General features: G+C 32.2%; 1 protein-coding gene across 3 annotated transcripts in view; it reads left to right on the top strand.

Moving 5' to 3' along the window:
* LOC128994134 (carboxyl-terminal PDZ ligand of neuronal nitric oxide synthase protein-like) overlaps nt 1–21,545 on the top strand; it is a 322,594-nt gene that overhangs the window by 257,360 nt on the left and 43,689 nt on the right. For all 3 annotated transcript variants that reach the window (XM_054418431.1, XM_054418429.1, XM_054418430.1), the window contains one exon: nt 19,235–19,388. In XM_054418431.1, coding sequence (XP_054274406.1) covers nt 19,235–19,388 — 154 coding nt within the window. The remainder of the gene's footprint in view (nt 1–19,234; nt 19,389–21,545) is intronic.

Below are 21,545 nucleotides of genomic sequence, written 5' to 3'. Positions count from 1 at the left end.
TTTATGTTGACAAAACGTATGAGATTGCAGACCTGTTTCCAATTACCCGAATGACTCGGAATGTGGTCTCAAATGTGCAACTGAATAAATATATTTTAGATCATGTCTAACGCTTTCAATTTTGAAAAAACGCCTATTTGGCTTCTTACAAAACAAATATTTTAACAACAAATATTACAAATATATACAAACAAATCTTTATTGAAGGCGATTTCTACGAAACACTACTCCTCCGTTAGTAATGAACGGATTTTTACAAACGACGTCTCAAAATAAAGTATTTCTTGTGTAGACGCCCCCTTTCACCAATTCCTGTAATAAAAGTCCTCGGGCTTTGCCCCACAGGCCATCAAAATCCCAATGTATTTCTCATGAAGAAATGATTTTGTTTACTTACTGTAAACAGACGAATAATTTGTATTAATCACAGCTGTATCGTAGTAAACACATGATTCACACAAGAGCGTTTGTTTTCAGAGCGAGTTCGTTTTCAGTTTCGATAACTGGAGTGGAGTGATTGATTACATTATCTTGGAGTTGACTGTTTTACATAGGAAATTATGACTGTTAGGGTTATTCGTTTCGAAATAACACCTATAATATTTTGCAATTGCTCGAATTCGAGTAACAAGTGCACTAGTATTACTAAGACTTGTTTAAGAGCCTATTGTCTCGACAATATACATTGTATCGACATTACCATTAATTAATAATTCTTAACGTTTAGTTTTAATAAAGTCTTTATAAATTAATTTTAAAATGTTGATGCTTTTTTCGTAGAAGTCTTCAATATAATAAAATGGATCATCAGTCAGGATTTGATTTAATTTTCTTTATTAATAATTAGCTGATTTAGTAAGTCACTTTCGAATACAATTGGTTTAAATCTCAAATAAGAAACTGGCAGTGTAAGGAAAGACAATATATATATCGTTACTTCGAACCGTTTTAAAGATAAATTGAAATGGAAATATTTATGTCTAATGTCGTAAAAAAGTTTCGTAAAAATATCCTACATTGTAAAGAGCGATATTAATTTTTCAAAATTTGCCATACCAAGTCACTACCATAATTTAATACGGAAGAATATTAAAAGAACACTTTGTAAACACGGATTAAAGAACGTGCATTTTCTGTTTGGAGTATGCTTTTTTGTTTTTAATTTTTTCTAGTAATTCTTATGGGGGACAATCGACCTATGAGAGTGCCTCGCACTCTTAAGGATAAAGATTTTAAAATTACAACACCTTATTGCAAAACTACAAATTTTAAAGAATCTTTTTGATAACTCAAACATATTCACCTGTTATTTACAAATTCGCTCTCCACTGTTATTATCGTATTTAAATTAAATCACCAAAAATTAGTTACTTTCGATTTGTGTAGAGAATAACCCTATTTTTGCTGTTCCATCCCTTACTTCGTTGTCAAAAATATACAAACAAAAACAAAATTCCACACAAATTTGTTTGAGTTTTTTACAGTACTTACACACTGATGCTATTGGTAGTACTTGAAGTACCTATTTCATGTACTTCAAGCACGAAACCAAACCTATGACAATTTCACAAGTTTATGTTTGTTTCTATTCAGTTTGTGATCTTCCAAGACAAAAGACATAGTCGAGTTAACGATGCGTAGCGATGTAGTACACTCCAGACCGCATCCAGTCTACATTATGTCTACTATATTTAGATTATCAGACGTCAGTGTTCGGTGCTAGCCATCTCCGCCTCCTCCCTCTTCTTATATCTCCCTCATTTCTTCCACATCCCTCGCTTCTCCTATCTCCCTCACTCCTCAATATGCCTCACTTTTTATTTTCCTATTTGCATCTTCCTTACTTCATTCATCACCCTCATTTCTCAATCCATTCCACTTTTCATTAAACTCTAACTTTGCTGTCTCTCCCTCTTTTTATCTCTCACTTTTTCTATCACCCTCATTTCTCAATATACCTCACTTCGAGAATTTAGTGATTTATCTGTATTTCTATATTTTTTATCTCTCTTAAAATTGTAAACCACCCTCAATTTATCATTCTACCTCATTTCTCACTTAACTCTAATTTTTCTGGCATCCCCTCTTTCTTATATCCCTTCTTCTTCTATCTCCCTCACTTCTCAATTAACTCTAATTTTTCTGGCATACCCTCTTTCTTATATCCCTTCTTCTTCTATTCCCCTCATTTTTTCATTTATATCAATTCTCAGTCAACTCCAATGTCTCTGTCTTCCCCTCTTCTTCTATCTCCCTCATATATCAATCTACCTCACTTCTCAATTTAACTCTAATTTTTCTGTCTTCCCGACTTTCTTATCTCCCTGCTTATTCTGCCTCCCGCCTTTCTCAATTTGCCTCACTTCATTTCTCTTCCCTCAAACTAATTTCTCTAATTTCTCTCTTTCCCACAATTTTTTTTCATCTCTTTTTTCATCTACCTCATTTGTATTTATACCTCACTTGTTATATCTGCTTCACTTATTTCCCTCTCCCCCGGACTTTTTCCATCTCATTCGTGCTCTTTCCATTTCACAGTCATTTACTCTGCGATTTCATGTCAGACGCAAAAACGTGTGGATGTGTAAAATAGTTGAATAAATTGTAACCAACAGAAATTGTCATATGTATCATCTATCGAAAAAACTTTTATTATCCAAGATTGTAAATAGAAAAATTAATACGACTCTACCAGAGTTGTGAGGTTGAAGCTGTGATATTATTAACTATTGAACCATGAAATAGCACCCCGATCGCTGAAATCTAATGGTAATAAACTTGTTCTAATAGGTAAACTATACTTGTAGTTGTAGTAACAGTGAGTTGCTACAACAGCTGTTTCGTCCACTTAAACATGGCATTGGCAAGTTGGCATTTAAACACACAACTTGCCAAATTGGACCTGATAATGCACTACACGTGAGTTGGTAACAGCTGTTAGTCTCATAAGATCCTTTAATTGTGGTTAAAATGTAAAATCAACAAACGTTTTAATTTTTTGTAGTTTTAGCGTGTTCCAGGCAGCCAACAACAAAATATCGTCGTTGATGGATTTAATTTGTGGGCAAATTTCCTGTATCTACAATATTTACATTCATTGTGTAATCTTGATTAACCTTAAGTTATTCATTTATGCTTACAAAAACGTTAACCAAAGATATACTCAGTTAAAATTCGGTGTGAACATTTTTAGTCGACGAATAAAAGCGGTTGCGAAAAGTTAAAATAACAGAGTTAAATTGTTATCAATAGAACTGTTAATACCACATGTAAATGTTTACAACGTTGTTTAATGCTTGTTTACTTGGTTGTAAGCGCGAAGCTTCGGTTTGACATCATTGGCTGTTGTTCACATCATTTTAGTGAATTCCACATGAATGGAATGAGCTACTACCGTAGAACTCATGGTAAGCCATGAACCCGGGACAGCTTAACTTTTTTTTTTTAAACACCATCCGTTCGATTGCATATACGTATATGAAAATTGTTAGGATTTGAAGGAAAATCCATCTATATAATCGGAAATTTGTTTATGCTGTGGTGTGTTTTTAAATAATTTATTAACCATTTATTTCAGAATTTCTCAATTTCTTTTAATAATTAGTGTGAATTATCTTAGTTCGTTCTTGAATCTCTATGCTCGTTTCCACATGATTTACATTATGGTCCATGTTAATATTCGTGTAAAATCCCATCTATTTAAGTAAGTGTATGACGTTTCTTTGGAAGTTTCTAGGTTTGAGTATATGAATGATAATGATACGGAATAAATAATTCCGTACATATTCTAGTTAATTGTAATGCTATATCTTACCTTTTGGGTTAGTATCATCTATGCCAACCTGTTGTTTTCGCTTAACTCAATACGATTTGATAAGACTTGTTCCTGTCACCTAATCGTACATTTTTTTTGTACTGTATCACGCTTGCAACGATTTTGACCACAAACATATAAAACATTTGCGTAATGGTAATCTATATCTATAATATAGTTAAGCCGTTTTTTGTGAACACTACTCTTTTCATATTTGTGGACCAATCTATGTTTGAGTTGTAAACAAATTCGTCAAAATTTTTAGTTTTGCAATAATGTGTTGTCATTTTAAAATTCTTACGATGCGAGGCGCTCTTAAAGGTCGTTTTCCCCCATAATTACTAGAACAAATTAAAAAAAAACTTTTTAGAAAAATAAAATTGGCATCTTTTTTTGTGAGTAAATATTAATGTTAAGAATATTTAGAAGATCATAGCACAATGTAAACAGTTAATCAGTTTTGTTGGAAGAACAGAAAATGCCACGAGCTCTAAGAAGAAATATTGAAAACTGGAGGAGGAGACAATTAATAAGAGATCGTATGCGTATGAAATGAGAGGTCTGGTCTAACATTAAGGAATCTAGATACACACTCACTTGGAGGGATGAATAATACTTGCCAGTTCTACTATGAGACTTCATTTGAAAGAGAAAAAAATACATGAAGAACATACACATCGTGTTGTCACGGTGGTAAAGTAAACTTGCCTAATGGTAGATTAAATGAATGCTTACAACAAGAAATGTTTACTAGTACTGTATTAGCTATGTGTAAGTCAGGAAACATTGTAGAAAAACACTAAAGAATAAGTACAGCTTCTGAAAAATTATAAAATATTTACAATAAGTGTTTATTATATAAACTGTTGACAGCGTGAGTATTTCCATTAGTTACATAAGCTTTAAGTCAAGTCTTTTAAACTCATTGAAAATTATGACTGTTAATAGTTTTAAAATAATTTCTCTATAATAGTGCTACTTGACAATTGCTCGATTTCAAACAAAAGGTACACTTGTGTTGTATATTTCCTTTAACCTATGGTAGGAAGACAATTAAAGGAATTAATTTTGTTTTATTGCTCCTTAAAATACTTGTTGCCTCTAAGTAAACTTATAAACTACACCTGGAGCTATTTCTGCCCAGGAAGTTCGGTCCCCATTCATCAGTATAACCTTTACAGTATATTTAGTGGCAGTATATTCTATGACGCAAGCTGCAAGTTCGTCGCTCGGAATGAGGTTCCTCATTAATTATGATGTTCGGGAGTGAGTTGATGTCATTTAAAGGTTTAATTTTGTATGGTACGCACATGTGGGACATGCTAAACCGGGTAAACTTTTATTTCCTCCTGCTTAACTGGTGTTAGGAGACTGGTTGTTTGTTTATAGTCAAGTTAAATGGAGCGAGCTGGTCTAGTGGTTAGAGCGCGGGACTGCGGTCCAAGAGGTACCGGGTTCAAATCCGGCTAAATCACCAATGGATTTTATTTATGCGTAATGCCGCAACCCCTAGGTCTAGCCTGAAGTTATGTGAAAAACAATCTCAGGTTCGTGCCTAGCGTCCTAGGACATTAAAACACTCATTTCTTTGTCAAACTAATAAGTGTAATCATTTTTGCTTACAATCTGATCATATTTCGAACACAAATGTTCGGTTACATAATCCATTTATTTGTTGTAATGGAAACAAATTATTTATATAAAAAAAATATATTCATTTACTTATATTTACACATATTAATCATTGTAATGTATTACACTTGTAATTATCACTCTATTTTGTTGTTTGCTAACCTAATTATTTATTACAAGTGGCGCTGAACTAAATCTACCACGTTTATCCGTCCTTGCTTATCTTTTAAAACTCGAAAACTATTCTTCAATTCCATGGTTTTGCTGCACGAAATTTCCTTATTTCCTAGAATAAATTGTTTGAAAACTTGCCACGTAATTTTTGTATACAATTTTACATCTGGAAAGTAAATGACGCAGTCATAATTCAAATTCCATAAACATTTCATGGGGTATTTTCAAATAAAACTATTTAATTTACTATAAATTTAGACAACATACGCAATATTTACATGACTTTTATATGTGGGAACAGCAGATATAACACTGCTAATGTATAATGTATAATGTATAATGGTATAATGTTCTATTGATACTTTTTTGTGATCTACTTAAATTAACAAGGTTTTATGTTTGAAAGTCAAACAGATATTAGAGGCTATTTGTCAGGAAATTGAAAAAATCGCAAATTTATTACCTATAGGTAAATTTATTGTACCAAGGCAAATTTATTGTATAGGTAGAATTTTTAGTTATAAAACTTGAAAAATATTTTTTGCAAAAGTACAGTATTTACCTAACTTTTTGTCATAAGTTCAATTGATTAAACCTTCGTAAATGTGATATTTTAGCTAGAAATTGTGATACAATAAAATTTATTAATAAACCTCTCTATGTTTGCATGCAATTCCAGGATAAAATAATGTGTAAAAATTTCAATCTCAACTAAAATTTTATTTTCTCATATTGTATCCCTCACATTAATAGTTTTGAATTTATATTTTCACTTTAGCTGATTGTTTTTCGAGTTTTCAAATTTAGCTAGTTCGATATTTCAAATAGTATTTATATTGTGATATAATGTAAAAATAAAAATAAAAAATCATTTTATTATACATATTCCTTTTAAATAAGTAAATAAAATGTCAATCTTGATGTTGAATAACATAAATTGTTGTACAAAGTCCAATGTTTTAGGCCATTATATTATCCCTCAATTTAATCCTTAACACATATTTTTTGGTGTTGCAATTCCCTAAAAGACATTTCTCTTACCACCGCATGGTGTTTGCCGTTTGCTCATAATTTACACAACTTTCTGCTGACAGCTTATTGTTTTACTGCAGTTACTAATGCAGCTGTACTTCTTGTTCCTTTGGAAACCCTCTAAAGCTGTTTTGCTGAGACATTTTCACACGATTCGCTGTTAATTCTGTTTAAGTTATAAATTGGTCAAAATGGCAAAGAGATTGTTAAAACAATCTGCTATTTTATATACATTTTATTTTTTTTATGGAATTTTTTTACATTTTTGAAATTTTTTATACATTTTATCATACAGGGGGACTGAAAAGTAACTACCTATTTTGAATTAATAATTGTCATGGCTATAAATGGTTCTGGAAGATAAATAAAAATTTACAATTACAAATTGATTAATACCATTATTTATTATGGAACATGTCAAACCTCTACATATGCACCTGCATTGTCAAAACATTTTCTTAATCCAACAGATACATTTTGAACAGTTTTTTTTTTTTTTTTTTTTTATAAATCTTGTGCAAAATTACCAAGCCCATATAAAATGGAAACTTCCAATTACTTGAGAGTCTACAACAGTTTATGGCATTTTTTATTGTTCTTGCATAAAGAGAGACTGTTTTCCATTCTGTGCTTTCCACCACCTCTGAACCTGAAAGATAGATGGCCACATTTCATATCGTGGGGCAATTTTCGCCCTTTCCTCAATACCTGAAAAGCCAGTCATAATAGCAGGCTTAAAAAGTGTCAAACAGTTTACAAATGAACTACCAACAATGTATTAAATTAGCTATAATCAGCTGACAATAGGAGTTAAGAAAACCACACGGGATTTTGGTGATAAACATTTAAAATTATTTATATCCTTTTCAGCCACCCTGTATATTTATTTTCCCCATCGATCTTTTAATTCTACCCTAGAATCTTATCAAGGTATATAATAATCTTGTAAGAACTGAACAGCTAAATTTATTATTTTGAGGTAAATCTCTTGTTAATCATAAGATTAAATTGTGTCTAATAAGTTAACGTTGTTCCATTGAAATACTTTGATTGCAAATTAATTTAAAATAACCCATTTAATGTAAATAAACAAGCCATTCCTACCGAGCTTTCTTCAACGATTGCAAGGAAACTCTTCAGAATAAAATTAAAACTGCTGAACGAGTGTCGAGAGAGAAATTGTGAGGCAGGAAATGCACAAGAACGATGTTTTCTTACGAATTCATTCGTGTGTGAAGTTGAGTATGCGGCATTGAGAGATCTTGTGCTGACGTTTTCTTCAGTTCATTCTTCTGTAGAGTTACATCAAGTTTCGTCGCAGTAGGGGAATGCTTTCAAACTTCTGTTTTCTTTCGTCATTAAATTCCTAAAACAGTAAAAAAAATTGATACTGAGTTTTTTAATTTTTTTAGAATTTAATACCTCACTGCCGTAGGTTTTAAAAGAGGTTAGCCAGTGATTTTGACCAAAAAAATGTTTTCTAAAAGCGTTGAACGGGTATATTTCCGTAGAATCGTTGTGAACCCACAATAGATTATCGGATGAAACATTAGATCGATATATATATCGCATCGGATTTAGTTTTCACGCGGTATAATATCGATTGTATGCATCGAATATTTACATTTGAACACATAGGGTATTTCCAGAAGACTCTTTCACACTAAGCCGTTGCGGTTATTTTAGATTGGTTTATGACGATAGCAAACGAGATAACATTTAACAAAAATTTGGATGTTTTTTTTAATATTGCTAAGTAATAAGTTTTCAAAGACGTCAAGCTGTATTCGTGTCCTCTTTTTCGTGAGTTTAGAAAAGGGTTTTTCATAATCATAAATTAAACTAAACTAACCAAATCTAACGCCACAGCGCACTGCAACTAAATTGGTGGGCGACCTCTACTTGAAAAGAACCCGCACAGAAAATCAATACATTAAATTCAAATAAAATATTATAGTCGATATTTATAGCGAATGAAAATTTCATCCCCATATTAACGTAATATAAGATATCAACATAAGTTTCGTTGCGTTTTGTCAACAAATCATAGCACAACGTAGTAAACGTGTAGTGAAAACCCCAACAATTTATAATTCTAGGAAGGGCAGTAGTTCAACAGGTTAATTTACCTCAGTACAACAATCTAAGGCAAATAATGTTAGCTCGGGTGGTTTATTCATTGGGTACAGAGCACAGCTCGTTGATGTTCATAACCTACATATTGTGTATTGTGAGCATTGGATGTAATGTCTAACATATTCAATAAACTAACTCAATTCGCTTTTTGGAATCCTTTCCCTTTTGCTGGTAGATTTTGCTTGTGGATACTGTGAATTTGTTGTTTTTTTATTTAATTTATTTTCATACTTCATTCAATTTCTCGTCAAAAATATTATTTTTAGTGAATTTTTGAAATAGCAGTTACTTCAAATATTATTTTATTCTGTCAACATATCACTTTTTTGTTACATTTGTAGGAAAACTTTATTTTATAATTTGCTTTAAGACATATCCTTTTTTCTGAATCCTTCTTTGATGACTTTGTTGCAGATTAAGTTAAAACCCCAAATTAAACGTTGTGAATCGCTGTTAACCTACTAATACGTATATAAAATGTGCTTTAAGTGAGTAACATAGTAAAATACAGTTTGCACTGTATCTATTAACGCAATAGATCTATCGACAAAATGTGTAAGCAAGTTGAGTGTGAATGTGTTATTATGTTACTGACATTTTGGAGAGTAATTCCATTTCACCCTAGGCACTGGAAGCTCTACCCACTCACATACCCTCCAGATACAACCACCAAAAACCACATTTTACGTTTTATTAATATAATCCACCATCCTTTGTTTTTAATTTTATACTTTTAGTTTGCAAATTTGTTTGTAGCTTAAATATTTCTAAACTAGTGGACATTGTTTCAATATTAATTGTATTCTGTGAATAACACAAAGTTGTGTAGCATAGTTTAAAACGATTTGTTAAATCTTTACTTAACACAATTTTTACAGTTTAAAAGACAAATTGAGATAAAAACATTTACATCGTTACTAAAAACGTTATTTTTGTTATGAGTGACTAGACATTAAATAAGTAATTACCTAACCAAAAACGAATTTATATCTACTTAACCTCACTGTACATATTTTAAGAAGTACGACAATCTTGTTCGAGTATTTATTTATAATCATTATTAGCCCTCAATATCAGGTTGTAGGTAACCGTGTAACAATTTTAGGTTTTTTTTTTAAGTTAGTTAACTTAAACTGGGTTTTAACTGGGTTTCTACCAGTTGGTAGAAACCCTATAAGTTTTCAGTAAATAAATAAAATAAAATTCTTTACGGAATGTACCATAAATTATGTGTAACATTTACAGGTTAAATGCAAGATAGGGTCATCTTGCCCTAACTTTTGTCTGTTCAAATAAACAAAAATTGTTCATTTCATAACTCGAACATGTTCAAGGTATTCAAATTCATACCCAGGGAAGGAAAAGTTGTAACTAACGTGAGGAAGGACAAATTGAGTCGGAAACCTTGCGGGAAGCTGCATGTCACCCTTGTGGTATCATCCCTTCTTCCAACCCTCTTGTGTACCCATGTAACCTTCACCCTTCTACCCTTGGTGTGACCTTTGCATAGGTTTTACTAAAATAACTGAGGAGTTTTTTTAAACGATGAGTGAATTTTGTTGACATAGTTAAAATTTCCACAAACTTACGAGTAGTTCTGGTAAAACTTATTTTTGTGTCAGCGAAAAGGCAATTTCTTAGAGTGAATACCACAAGTCGTTACCGAATCCGTTTCTAAACTTTTAAATTAGTGTACATGTTATCAAACAATAAAAAAATCTCCACGCCTTGTACAGAATTCCCTGACGTGATGCTACCAACAAACTCAACTTGTAAATTTTCGCAATTCAATGTAAAAATTATCGTACAACTGCTTATTGTTTTGTATAGTTTAATTGATTAGGAATATTATTTAAATGTGGTACTATATCATTACAGCCTACGACACACACTATATCTAAAACAAACTGCAAACATTTGATAAGTCGCAATTTTGAAACACATTTTATTAACATTTTACACAAAGATAGCTTTAAAGATAAACATGTGTGTAGAATCCCAACGTTGTAGCTCAAACTTTTAAGGATTGTTTTTGTAAAAATCACACAGAAAGATAAACGCTTAACGAAACGATACAGGACATGTTTATGAAAACATTTTTTCACCACACTATGATGTTTTTAGCTGTTTTACATACGTTAATTGGAGGCTGAAAGATACGTTTTGCTGGCCATGCCAGCTGTCATTGTCATTTGGGGACCGAGCAGGTTTTTACATCCCTATGACCGCAAAATCAGCTGCCTGCTTACTCTCTTAAAACATGAATGCATATTAAATACACAATCAGTATCCATAGCATTTGCAATAGAATTATTTTATTGTCACCGCTGCCTAGCAACTATTTATTATTTTTTTTGCAGATTCCTCAAATTAGTTCTTCACATAACCTTAAAGTTGAAGTTGATGAATATTATTATTACTGTGATGAATAGTGGTACCTAATAGGGTATAGTTTAGTGGTACCTAATAGGGTATAGTTTGGTGAAAAATAGCGTTCGTACTACGGACCGAAAAGGTTTCGCAGCTCTTGGCCGGCAAAACCTCATTTTCGGCTCTAGGTACAATATACTATTACCTGACCCAAGGAATCACTACTTACATGTCCCCACGTATATCACCCAACAAAGAACGATGCAGTACTCAGGTAGTTATGTTTTCCTCTGCCTACTGCTCCTGTAGTGGTCTTCTGACTTTGACAACCATTGTTCCTAGATGATCCACGGTGGTTCCTGTGCCAAGTTATTTCGAGAGTCTCACATTAGATTCTAACAGCACCACTTGATTGTCCCATCTTTGATAGTCTACTTTTAAACTGTTTATGCCCAGCCTGTTGTCGCCTTGGTGTACAATCTCTGCCAACTGCTCGCAAGTGCTCGAAATTACATCAGTGTCTTAAAGTAGCATTTAAGGCGAAAGTAGTGGAAAACCGCTATATTGCGGAGGATGTTTGCTCTCAAACGGGTCACGATTTTTGGCCACAACATTTTTGTATTTTTTAATACGAGTTATGTAAGTGTGTAAAATTAGTTTTGAAATCCTACGGAAGGATTTGGGTTTAAGTTAGGAATTAGGGATATATGCCTAGAAACTTTGGGAAAACTACCTTAGGAAAACTCATATTTCGCTATACAACTTATTTCGAAATTTAAAAATTGAACATTGGCCTTATGGTTTGCCAAGTATATAAAATAACAAGGAAAAGTCACACAAATTGCTTGTAGCATATTTGTATAACAAGCCATCCTCAATATACTAGCAAACTATAGAATATAGTACAAAAGGGAAAACTAGTTGTAACACACTATTGAGCAAAGATTACAAAGGAGATTACTCGACATTGGGAAAATAGCTCCGATCAAATTCTGATTGTTTTATTTGGCTCTCTTCCACGAAAACTTAAACCAAAGTACTAAGAAAATTTGTTAACAAACTTTCGTTTAACAGTGAAATAGATATTTTAAAATATTAATATTTATCTTATGTAAATAATGTAAATTATCATTTTTTTCAAACAAACTTTTTCAATCAGCTGTTAAGCCAACTGTCAATACTCATTGATATACAATTGAGTATAGTTGAGTAGTTTTTCTACATGACAAGCTAATTAAATCAATTGCAATGACAAACTCTCTACGACGAGTTATGTGTAGAGTTTCCAACAATTGTCTACAATGTTTCCGCATCCGGTAACGACCAACCACCAGTTGTTTTGTATTCCCTCTTTGTTGAAGTGATGTATTACACATACATCTGCAATAGATTCATCAACAATACATCTGCAATACATTCATCAACACATGTATCTGGTGAACACACGTTTTAACACGTTTAACCGATGCGATTTTATACACAGGATGTTTCTGAATATGTATTTGGGATTGCTTTATGGTTTCTAGTGCGTAAAATCATTATAGTCTGTATGATGGAACCTGTCTCCTGATCTGTTTTACCTGGGGACTGTCCAAGAGTATAAGACCAATGAGGGCCAAGAGAGATATCTCATCATACAGCTTATGCTTGTAAATTATATGGAAAATAAAACCTTAAGTTACTTTTATTTTTTTGCTATGAAATCAATACAATTTTATTGCACAAACGGTTTAGTACGAGTACCTCCTAGCAAACTCAACTAACTTCTTGAATTTTGAAATTTTTTATATCGCCGCATTATGACAGGTGTTTTTCATAGCCTCATCGATCGATATGACGTCACTATAATTTGTACTTTTCGGGTTTCTAGCTAGAAACCTCGATAGTCAGACGCTGTGTACTACCGAAAGACGTGGTGTGCTTTTTTAACCATTTTGAAATACACTAATCAACAATAATCAATAATCAATAAACAATAATCAACGGATATGTTTGAGCTGCGCTGTGACAAAAGAATAAAAACTATGATGAAACCGAAATTTCGTATTTAATTTTTTTTTTGCGTAATACAAAGAAGTATTAAATATTTCATTCTATAAACTTGTTACTGTCACAAGATAGAAACATTAGTTTTCAACACACCAAGCATTACCGGGTGTAACAAATATATAGAACTCACTGAAGAAATTCCTTTAAATTAACCTTATATTCCCGTTTTTAACTAAAAATTATCATGTTTGTAAGCCTAAATATTTTTTTTCACATAGATTAAAAAATATGGCGTAAAAAATAAAATTGCCTTTCCTAATAGAAACGTGTTAGTCCAACGCTAAGAGTTAAAGGACTGTGAAGGATAAAGGTTTTTTTTATATAAAGTGTGAATGTTTAACCCGCTTAATTCTGTGAATGTATCACCCTGCTTTGCTTGGATAACGCATTGTCCCCGAAGCAGAACTGTATTTAAACCGTTATAACCCTATTTTAACTGCGTTCTTATAGCTTCAGCACTAAAAGCATGTCATAACAATTATAAGTGGGATGAAATTGTGAATGTTTAATGTTTAATCCTCCTAGATGTTAATGTAGATGTGAAGGCGTTGTTACTGTAGGAACAGTAGATATTAAAAAATTATACCAAATATTTCATTTTTTTATAAAATTGTATTTGTTTGTATTCTTATCTTTCTTCTTTAATTTTATTAGCTACGGATGAAAATGCAATTAAAAACAATCATTGACTTTAGATATAGCACAGATCAATTGTAGATATCCTCTGAAATTAAATAATAAAATACTATGATAGTTTATTAGGTGACATAAAATTATTTCAATTGAGTTTTCTTCTCCATTGAACATTCTTGTTCATCCGATTAGTGTGAAAGGGAAAGAATTTATTTGCAAGAAGCAAACTCTTTTGGACGAACTTATATTTTAGTTTAATTGTATTTAAATCTTGAAATCCGTGCTATGTTTTAACTAACTGTCAAAAAAGCTGCATCAGTTGATGGGGCCTTTAGGTTATTTGCAGAATCAAGCATTATACTTAAAGTTTTTCAAAAACATAAACGTTTGTAATTTTTGCTAACTTTGATCATTCGAATGTGAGTTGTGATTTATTCTAGTTCATTTTTCTAAAGAAAGAACAAAATAGTGGCATTTAAACGTATTTTATATTTACTACACAATTTTATATTTAACAAACTGATCTTGTAAATTTTCCAAATTAAATGTAAGAATTATCGTACAACTACTTATTGATTTGTTTTAATTGGTTTTTGGTTTTTGAAACAACAACAAATGTTTGTTAGTTTTTGTTCGAGAACTCCAAAAAAATAAACGTTACTTATGTGTAGTAAACAATGTAATGATGAATATTTGCAGGTGATAACCATATTGAATTTCAGCGAAAACAGTTAATTTCACAGTAGTTTTCAAAAAAATACCATTTTCATAAACATTCTGTTGTTAAATCTGACTGTAGTTTAAATATTCAACTGAAAGATCAGCTGTTTACATTTAAAAGATTATAAAGAAAGTTGGTCAGCATCATTAAATCTTCAAGCAAACTTAAAAAAATCAACCACCATAGAATCAAAGGAAATTGCCCTTTTTAACCTATTCGCAGGTGTGCCAAATCATAAGCTTTGAAGTAAAGCCTCAATCTTAAACTTCGGCTAAGTAAGTTGTCTTAAAAAGGGTGTTACAGAAAAAAACCCCTTGTTTTAAGTATATAGATAGAAGATACACACGCAGACGTGTTTCCAACAATCAAACCACACAAGTGAGTGACCGTATCCACTTGACCATTTTATCAGTCAACCTCGTTACTAAGCTCTGGACCAACGCCAAACACTAGTCTCGCTTCTCTGAAAACACAACTATTCTTCCTGTCTTATTAAATTTGCAAACCGCTGTTCTATTCTTGTTCTTTCTATCATGCTTAAAATTCAAAAAGAGAATTACAATATCGTTGGGGTTCTATTTGATGAGGTAAATGCGATTACAATTGGTTACTCGGCTATGTTGAATAAGATTGGATGGAATATGTTTGTAAAATGTTTTTAGCAAAAGTTCAATTCAAGATAAACAAAAGCTGTTTGTGAATTAAGAATGACTGTGCATTCACTCAGGATTTTTTTCTTTCATCATAATAACTTATTACATGACACACGGATTCATTATTTAGTTGTACTGCATATTGTATAAAATATCATTTATGCTATGTTTATAATTTAAAACCAGTATACAATAATGGTCTTACTCAGGCAGTTGTCTCTTTAGGTTAACTTTTTGGTCATTCACAAAGCGGCTCATTTGTAAAGCTTAACTTGTTTTGTGTAAATTCTCTCAACCCCAAACGTTTGTCTTACTTACCTCTTACCTCATGTCAACATTTCCTTGTTATGACTATTGTTTGTGAATCCTAATTTTTTATTACACTGTGCTTGAATTAGCATCACAAATTCTACGGCGAACAACTACAATATGTTTATATTTGGCCTACTTAATACGTTAACGTTGAACAAATGTTTTTACCTTATGTGTTGTCATTTTATAGTGAGCTTTTCGATCAAAGCAAAGTAGTTGTAAACATCTTTTTTGATTTGGTTATAATTAATTTATAATTTATAGGACAACGGATAAGAAACACAATCTCTTTCCAGCTACACAGGATATTAACGTACTTATAGTACGTGTATATGTTTTTTATGTATTTTTTACTGCAAAAAGTATTAAAGTAAGTAATAAAGCATTATCAATGGAAACATATCTTCCCTGTTTGTATTTGGAAAACTTGCAAGCAAATGTTACTTGTTTTTATTAATCTTTGCTCAACCACTATTAAAACCTTTTCCAAGAAAAAATCGTTCAAAAATGTGTCATTTAACCAAAGCAGTCAGGTGGTACCAATGCCAATGTTTGAGGTTTGTTTTAGAAATAGTATGTGTCAACTGTGAATTACCGCATTTAAGTCTGGTACTTAAAAAATGTTATAAAATAGTAAAATAGTAAAAAATAGTATATAGTGGGTCTGTATATATTCTCGACCATATTTTAAGTGCTCTTTTAATCTCGTACTTCAGACATATGGTTGCAAATTTGTAATGGCTTACTATCTATTCTTATTATGAAATTACTAGTGAAAATAGGCTATTTCTTATAACAGTAATCTTATCGAGTAACGTAAATCACTCTTCAAGTTGTAGATCTAAAAGAAACAAATTCAGTTTATTGCAATATAGTAGTTTTATTCACAAAATAGCTATATTTTTACGAAAATAATATTTTCGTTGAATACAGGTTTATTATACGGTTTATTGATATTAAATTATTATTCCCACGTCCATTATAGAGTATAAAGATTTTTAGGAGTAAATAAAACCAATCCGATTATCAAATATATAAAACATGTTTTATCTTACAATATTTTTACAATTGAATATATTTCTTGGAAATAAGTTTTAGGTGTTCCACAGCCCTAACAATAGCAAGTTTGTTGGAGATTAAGTCAAACACTGTAACGATACTTCTTTTCATCCCCAGAGTTTAATCCTATTACTCTAATGCTGTATTCTCCGTTACAGTGTTATTTTTCCGAAATTCTCCTTCCATTTACCTATTACCCGAGTTAAGGTGAGGTAAATTGAAAATAAATAATAAACACATTTATATCAGTTGGTGTGATCAAAATTGTTTGGTTAAATATAAATTTATATTTTATTGGAGTAAAAAAAAAATGAAAAAGTATTGAGGCCAAACTATAAACTGATTTTAAAGGACATTGATTCATCATAAAGTCCCATTTTTGAAAATTAAGTTACACCTATGAAAATTCCAATCGTACCACAATGTTAAATAAATTATGATAAGCAATTGAGCATTTCCAACCCTAATTAAAATCAAATGGAAATTACATATCTAACTCCACCCTACTTATTTACTTATCCAAACATTAACTCTTCGTTTACAACTTTTCAAACATCACAAATGGTTGCAACCATTTCCCTATTTTCCACAGCTAACTGTTTTTTGTTTTTTTTGTTTTTTTTTTTCAAGGTAAGCAGAATATATTGTATTTGTATGAGACGTATGCCTATTTGGATTTTGGAATTTGGATGTTGTCACAGTTTAATTTTAGTTTACAAATAGTCATAAGTGTATCCTATGACATTTAATATCATTAAATACTAATTTAGTTCTTCTTCTAGTATTTCTTGAACTAATTAAAGCGGTATAATTATTATAATTCTTGTTATTAGCACTTAGGTCTTCTTCACCTTCAATGATTAAGAAGGTTAATTATTTATTATAAATTATAATTATGATATTTTCTATCAAATCAACCTAACTTTCACGAAGACAGTATAATACAAATATTAAAATAAAAAAATTCTGAAAACATATTTAATTAACATAAGCAAAATATTCCTACTCGAATTGTAACTGTAAAATATACCTGTGTTATTTAAAATTCCGCATACCTATTTATACACGATAATTAAACGGTACGGTTTCAATTAAATTCCTCGTATATTAGTGTTCCCAAAATAAACAAGAAGGGTACAGCAATAATTAAATTACTGCGAGAGTAAGCCTGTGGAACCCAACATATCATTAATACGGCTCAGCTACTGTAGGATTAATTTAGTTCAGTTTAATCATGACTAATTGCTTCTCCGATCTTATGCCGTAATGAAATGGGTGTTTATTATTGGTGGTATAATGGGTTGTTATGGTAACTAAAATCAATTGTTTCCCATAATGAAAATAAAATATTTAATATTGTCTGTTTAAAACGTTTTACAGGACTTTTAGCAGTGTAGTAAATGTATTCGTGTTATCACCAAAGGATGGATTAGACGGCAATTTCTTAGGTTTTGCACGAGATTGCTTATGTGTTCGTAAAAATCATCTGTACCTAACTTCAAATTAATGTTAATTTATGGACTTTTCATACGCTAAGTGCTTCGACTGCACCTTTGTAAATCCCCCCGTTTACTCACTCGGTGATTAGGTTAGATAAGGTAGTTAGTTAAATTTAGAATAATAGTTAGTCACTTGAAAACGGAATTGTCTAACTTTCTTAAACGTAGTGCTGTCAATACAATTAGCGTATGAAAAAGTTCATAAACAAAAATTAAAATAGCTATCCTTCGACATTATGTTCATTTTTTATGTTGATTTTTTGATATACAATAAACCTAATCTTCCCTAGAAACTATGAAAGGTTAACTATTTTAAAACCTTTGTATACCACCGATTGTTGTTACTCACCAAGAATATTATTTTCGACACATTCAAGTAGGCCTACAGATAGTTCGTCGATTCCGCAGTTCTGGCTACAATAATTCATTTCAATTCTACTGGTCCTCAGTCCAGTTCCCCAGGGCACCATGAGTCTAATGACGACTGAGACCTCTCTTCATAGCCTCAATTAGATAAACAGTTATTTGCTACTAGCACATTTAATAAAGTGGAACCTCGATAACAAGTTGCCCTTTATAAGATGAGTTAATTTAAAATACACCCTTGATTCTATATTACAAACTTTATTGCCCAATCAATTTTTATTGCAAACCTGTAAAGGAAGTCAACCTTGATATCAAGTCTTATTTAATAATCACATTGAGAAACCTGTTATCGAGGTTCTATTGTACGCACAAAAGCAAAACTGCTGCTGAGAAATGTCTCAGCTCGTAGCATTTAAAAATTAAAATCCTTACCACTTTTCTCTCCGTTAAAATCGTACTTTTTCTTCTCAAACCATTTTGCACACTTCCTCGTGTTTTATCCTACCCTTATTTGTTGCATACCTAAACTTGAACTCCATATTATATTTTTCAATTTCTCCCAGTTCCATACAGTTTTCTATAAATTTCCCAAAATTCCTATCAGAGTACTACACTCACTTTCCCATTGTTTCTTCCAGATTACTATTCTTCTACTTTCCTTCATTTCCTCTCAGAATAGTTTTATTTCACCCCCCCTCCCCCCCACAATGTACCCCCCCCCCCCCCACTCCCTCCTTCACTCTCCCCCAGTGCTGCATGTTCTGACCTCCGCCATCTGTTCCAGAGCCAGGCGATGCGAGTGGTGCGGACCGTCGGACAGGCGTTCGAGGTGTGCCACAAGCTGTCAGTTGGAGGGCCAGGGGAAGACGACGCGGAAGCGACAGAAACCTTAGCGTCGGAGTCCCACACAGACCTGCTCTCTGAGAAGCATCGGAAAGGTGAGTCTGCAGGAGAAATAAGGAGAAAGGATAAACTGGTAGATAATCTTCAATGTTGGTCTTTAGAGATAGGTGGCCTCTTTTAACCTTGTATTTGCCCGTTGAAATTGGCCTCGAGCCTGTGATTGGAGTATATCCAGCAAGAGGTCGGACAGTAGTGCAAGAGTGAAATGTTATTGAAGAAATTTAGGAATGTGAACCAGGACGTTGAACCACAACATTTTTGTCATGAATTTGTATACTCTGTATGATGGATCTAGTCTCCTGACCCTCCGGTTCCTAGGTCCTGGCGAAGGGCCAGGAGACAGATTTATCCATACAGAGTATAGACCGTCGCGCTACCAATGTCAACTCACCAATGAAAGTTCAGGTGCTTTCTGATGATTGACTATAAAATCCGCCGTCAATTGTTTGTGGGGATGTAATGTTAGATTGTAGTTTTTCGTCTTTCCATCTAAAATAGGAATTGCACAGCAAAAACATTGGTTTTCTGATTGGGTATTCTCACAAATCCTAGAAAAAAACCGGTATGGATCATAAACATAAACAAATGACGTTGTTGGCCCGAATCCTATACTAATTGCATAACATATGTTTTGGCAGTTCCATTTAAGCAATGTTAAATAATGTTTATTTTCGGGCCAAAAACGTCATTTGTTTAGGTTTGTGATCCATACCGGGTCTTTTCTAGAATTCTAGTATTCGTGGGTGTTCTGCTAAAATATTTACGGGGTTCCCCATATTGCACATAACAGACTGGCTGAGGTTCTAAACTAGATTATCCACAGAGAAATAAATGATTTATGAAATACGAATCATGAATTAATTTTGTCATTTTCAAGTGTTAGGACAGAATACTAAGTGGTATATTGTGTTCATGAAGTTAAAGGTTTAAAAAGAATAAAACCCGATTAAATAAAAGTTAAAACTCATAGGGGACAACTCAAGGAGCTAAAAAATTAACCAAACTGCTACATTTTATTAGGCTACATTTTAAATTGTCTTCTTTCCAGTCATAATATATTTGATACGTATATCATGAAGTTACAAATCAAAGAAGTATAAAATAAGAAGAACAAAACAAACTGAAATACAGGTGGCACTGAAGAGAAGAAGAAACATCATGATTCAGTCAGTTTTATTTAGTCAGTGGCAGTGATAAGGTCAGCCTGTTCAGTTTTGATCAGTTTCTTCAATTTTTATTCCATTTTAACTATTTTTAAGTGCAGTGTTTAAGGCAGTGTTTTTAAGAATCTATTGACATACAAGAATGTATTAGTACATTGATGATGTGGTTGCATACGAAATTACCTGACAAAGTTCTAAGGAACAAAACTATTTGTCATACAGACAACTGTGGTTGGATGAGGTAATTATTTTATTTTATTAATAACATATTCCAACTAAGGGTTAATAGAGTAATTAACAACTAAGTCTTGCAACGTGTTTTGCAATTCTCTAGATAAATATTGAAGATAACTGCCATAGCAGTGTACTAGATAGTTTGAAACTATGTTCCACACCTGGTAATTTAAACTTATAATAATTGCGTCTACCTAAGTCCGAATGGGTTTTGCTCCCAAGGAAAGTTCGCCTTACTCGCTTCATACTGTTGGATCGTATACCAAAGTTTTTCATTCTGACCCTAAAAATCACATGATGAAAAAGTTCTGGCTAGCACCCGCTGAAAAGAAGTTTTAGCAATTGACTGGAATTAAATTGGTTAATCTTATAGTTTATAAAGAGCAATAGACGGATCAGTTTAAATTAACAAAGTTTTAAAGTACTCTTGGTAGAATTTGTTTTACTATTAACAGTGGCAAGAACTGTATAATGTAATTATTTATGTTCCAGTACATTTTTGTAAACTTTGTTTTTGCAAAAAATTCTTGTGTTTACTCCAATTTATTTCCACGACACGACCATTCGCACCCTAGTGAGAATGTCCCACTAAAGCTTAATGAAGTTATGCCGCATAGTTCAGTGTAAATAAGAATATGCTCCCTGAAGATGTTGTTCACACTGTTGTGGAATTTATTTGAGAAAACACAGAATTTCTGCAAGAACAAGTTCTACAAAGTAAGGTTCTGTAACTTAAATAATCCAACCCTTTAAAGAACTCAACCAAGTATGTTTTCCCAGTGATGCCGTTAAAAT

Source organism: Macrosteles quadrilineatus, unplaced genomic scaffold (assembly GCF_028750875.1).
Source record: "Macrosteles quadrilineatus isolate MER2022 unplaced genomic scaffold, UCM_ALF_1.0 Scaffold_5__1_contigs__length_97177068, whole genome shotgun sequence".
Classification (NCBI taxonomy): Eukaryota; Metazoa; Arthropoda; class Insecta; order Hemiptera; family Cicadellidae; genus Macrosteles; species Macrosteles quadrilineatus.
This window is presented reverse-complemented; position numbering and strand designations above follow the sequence as displayed.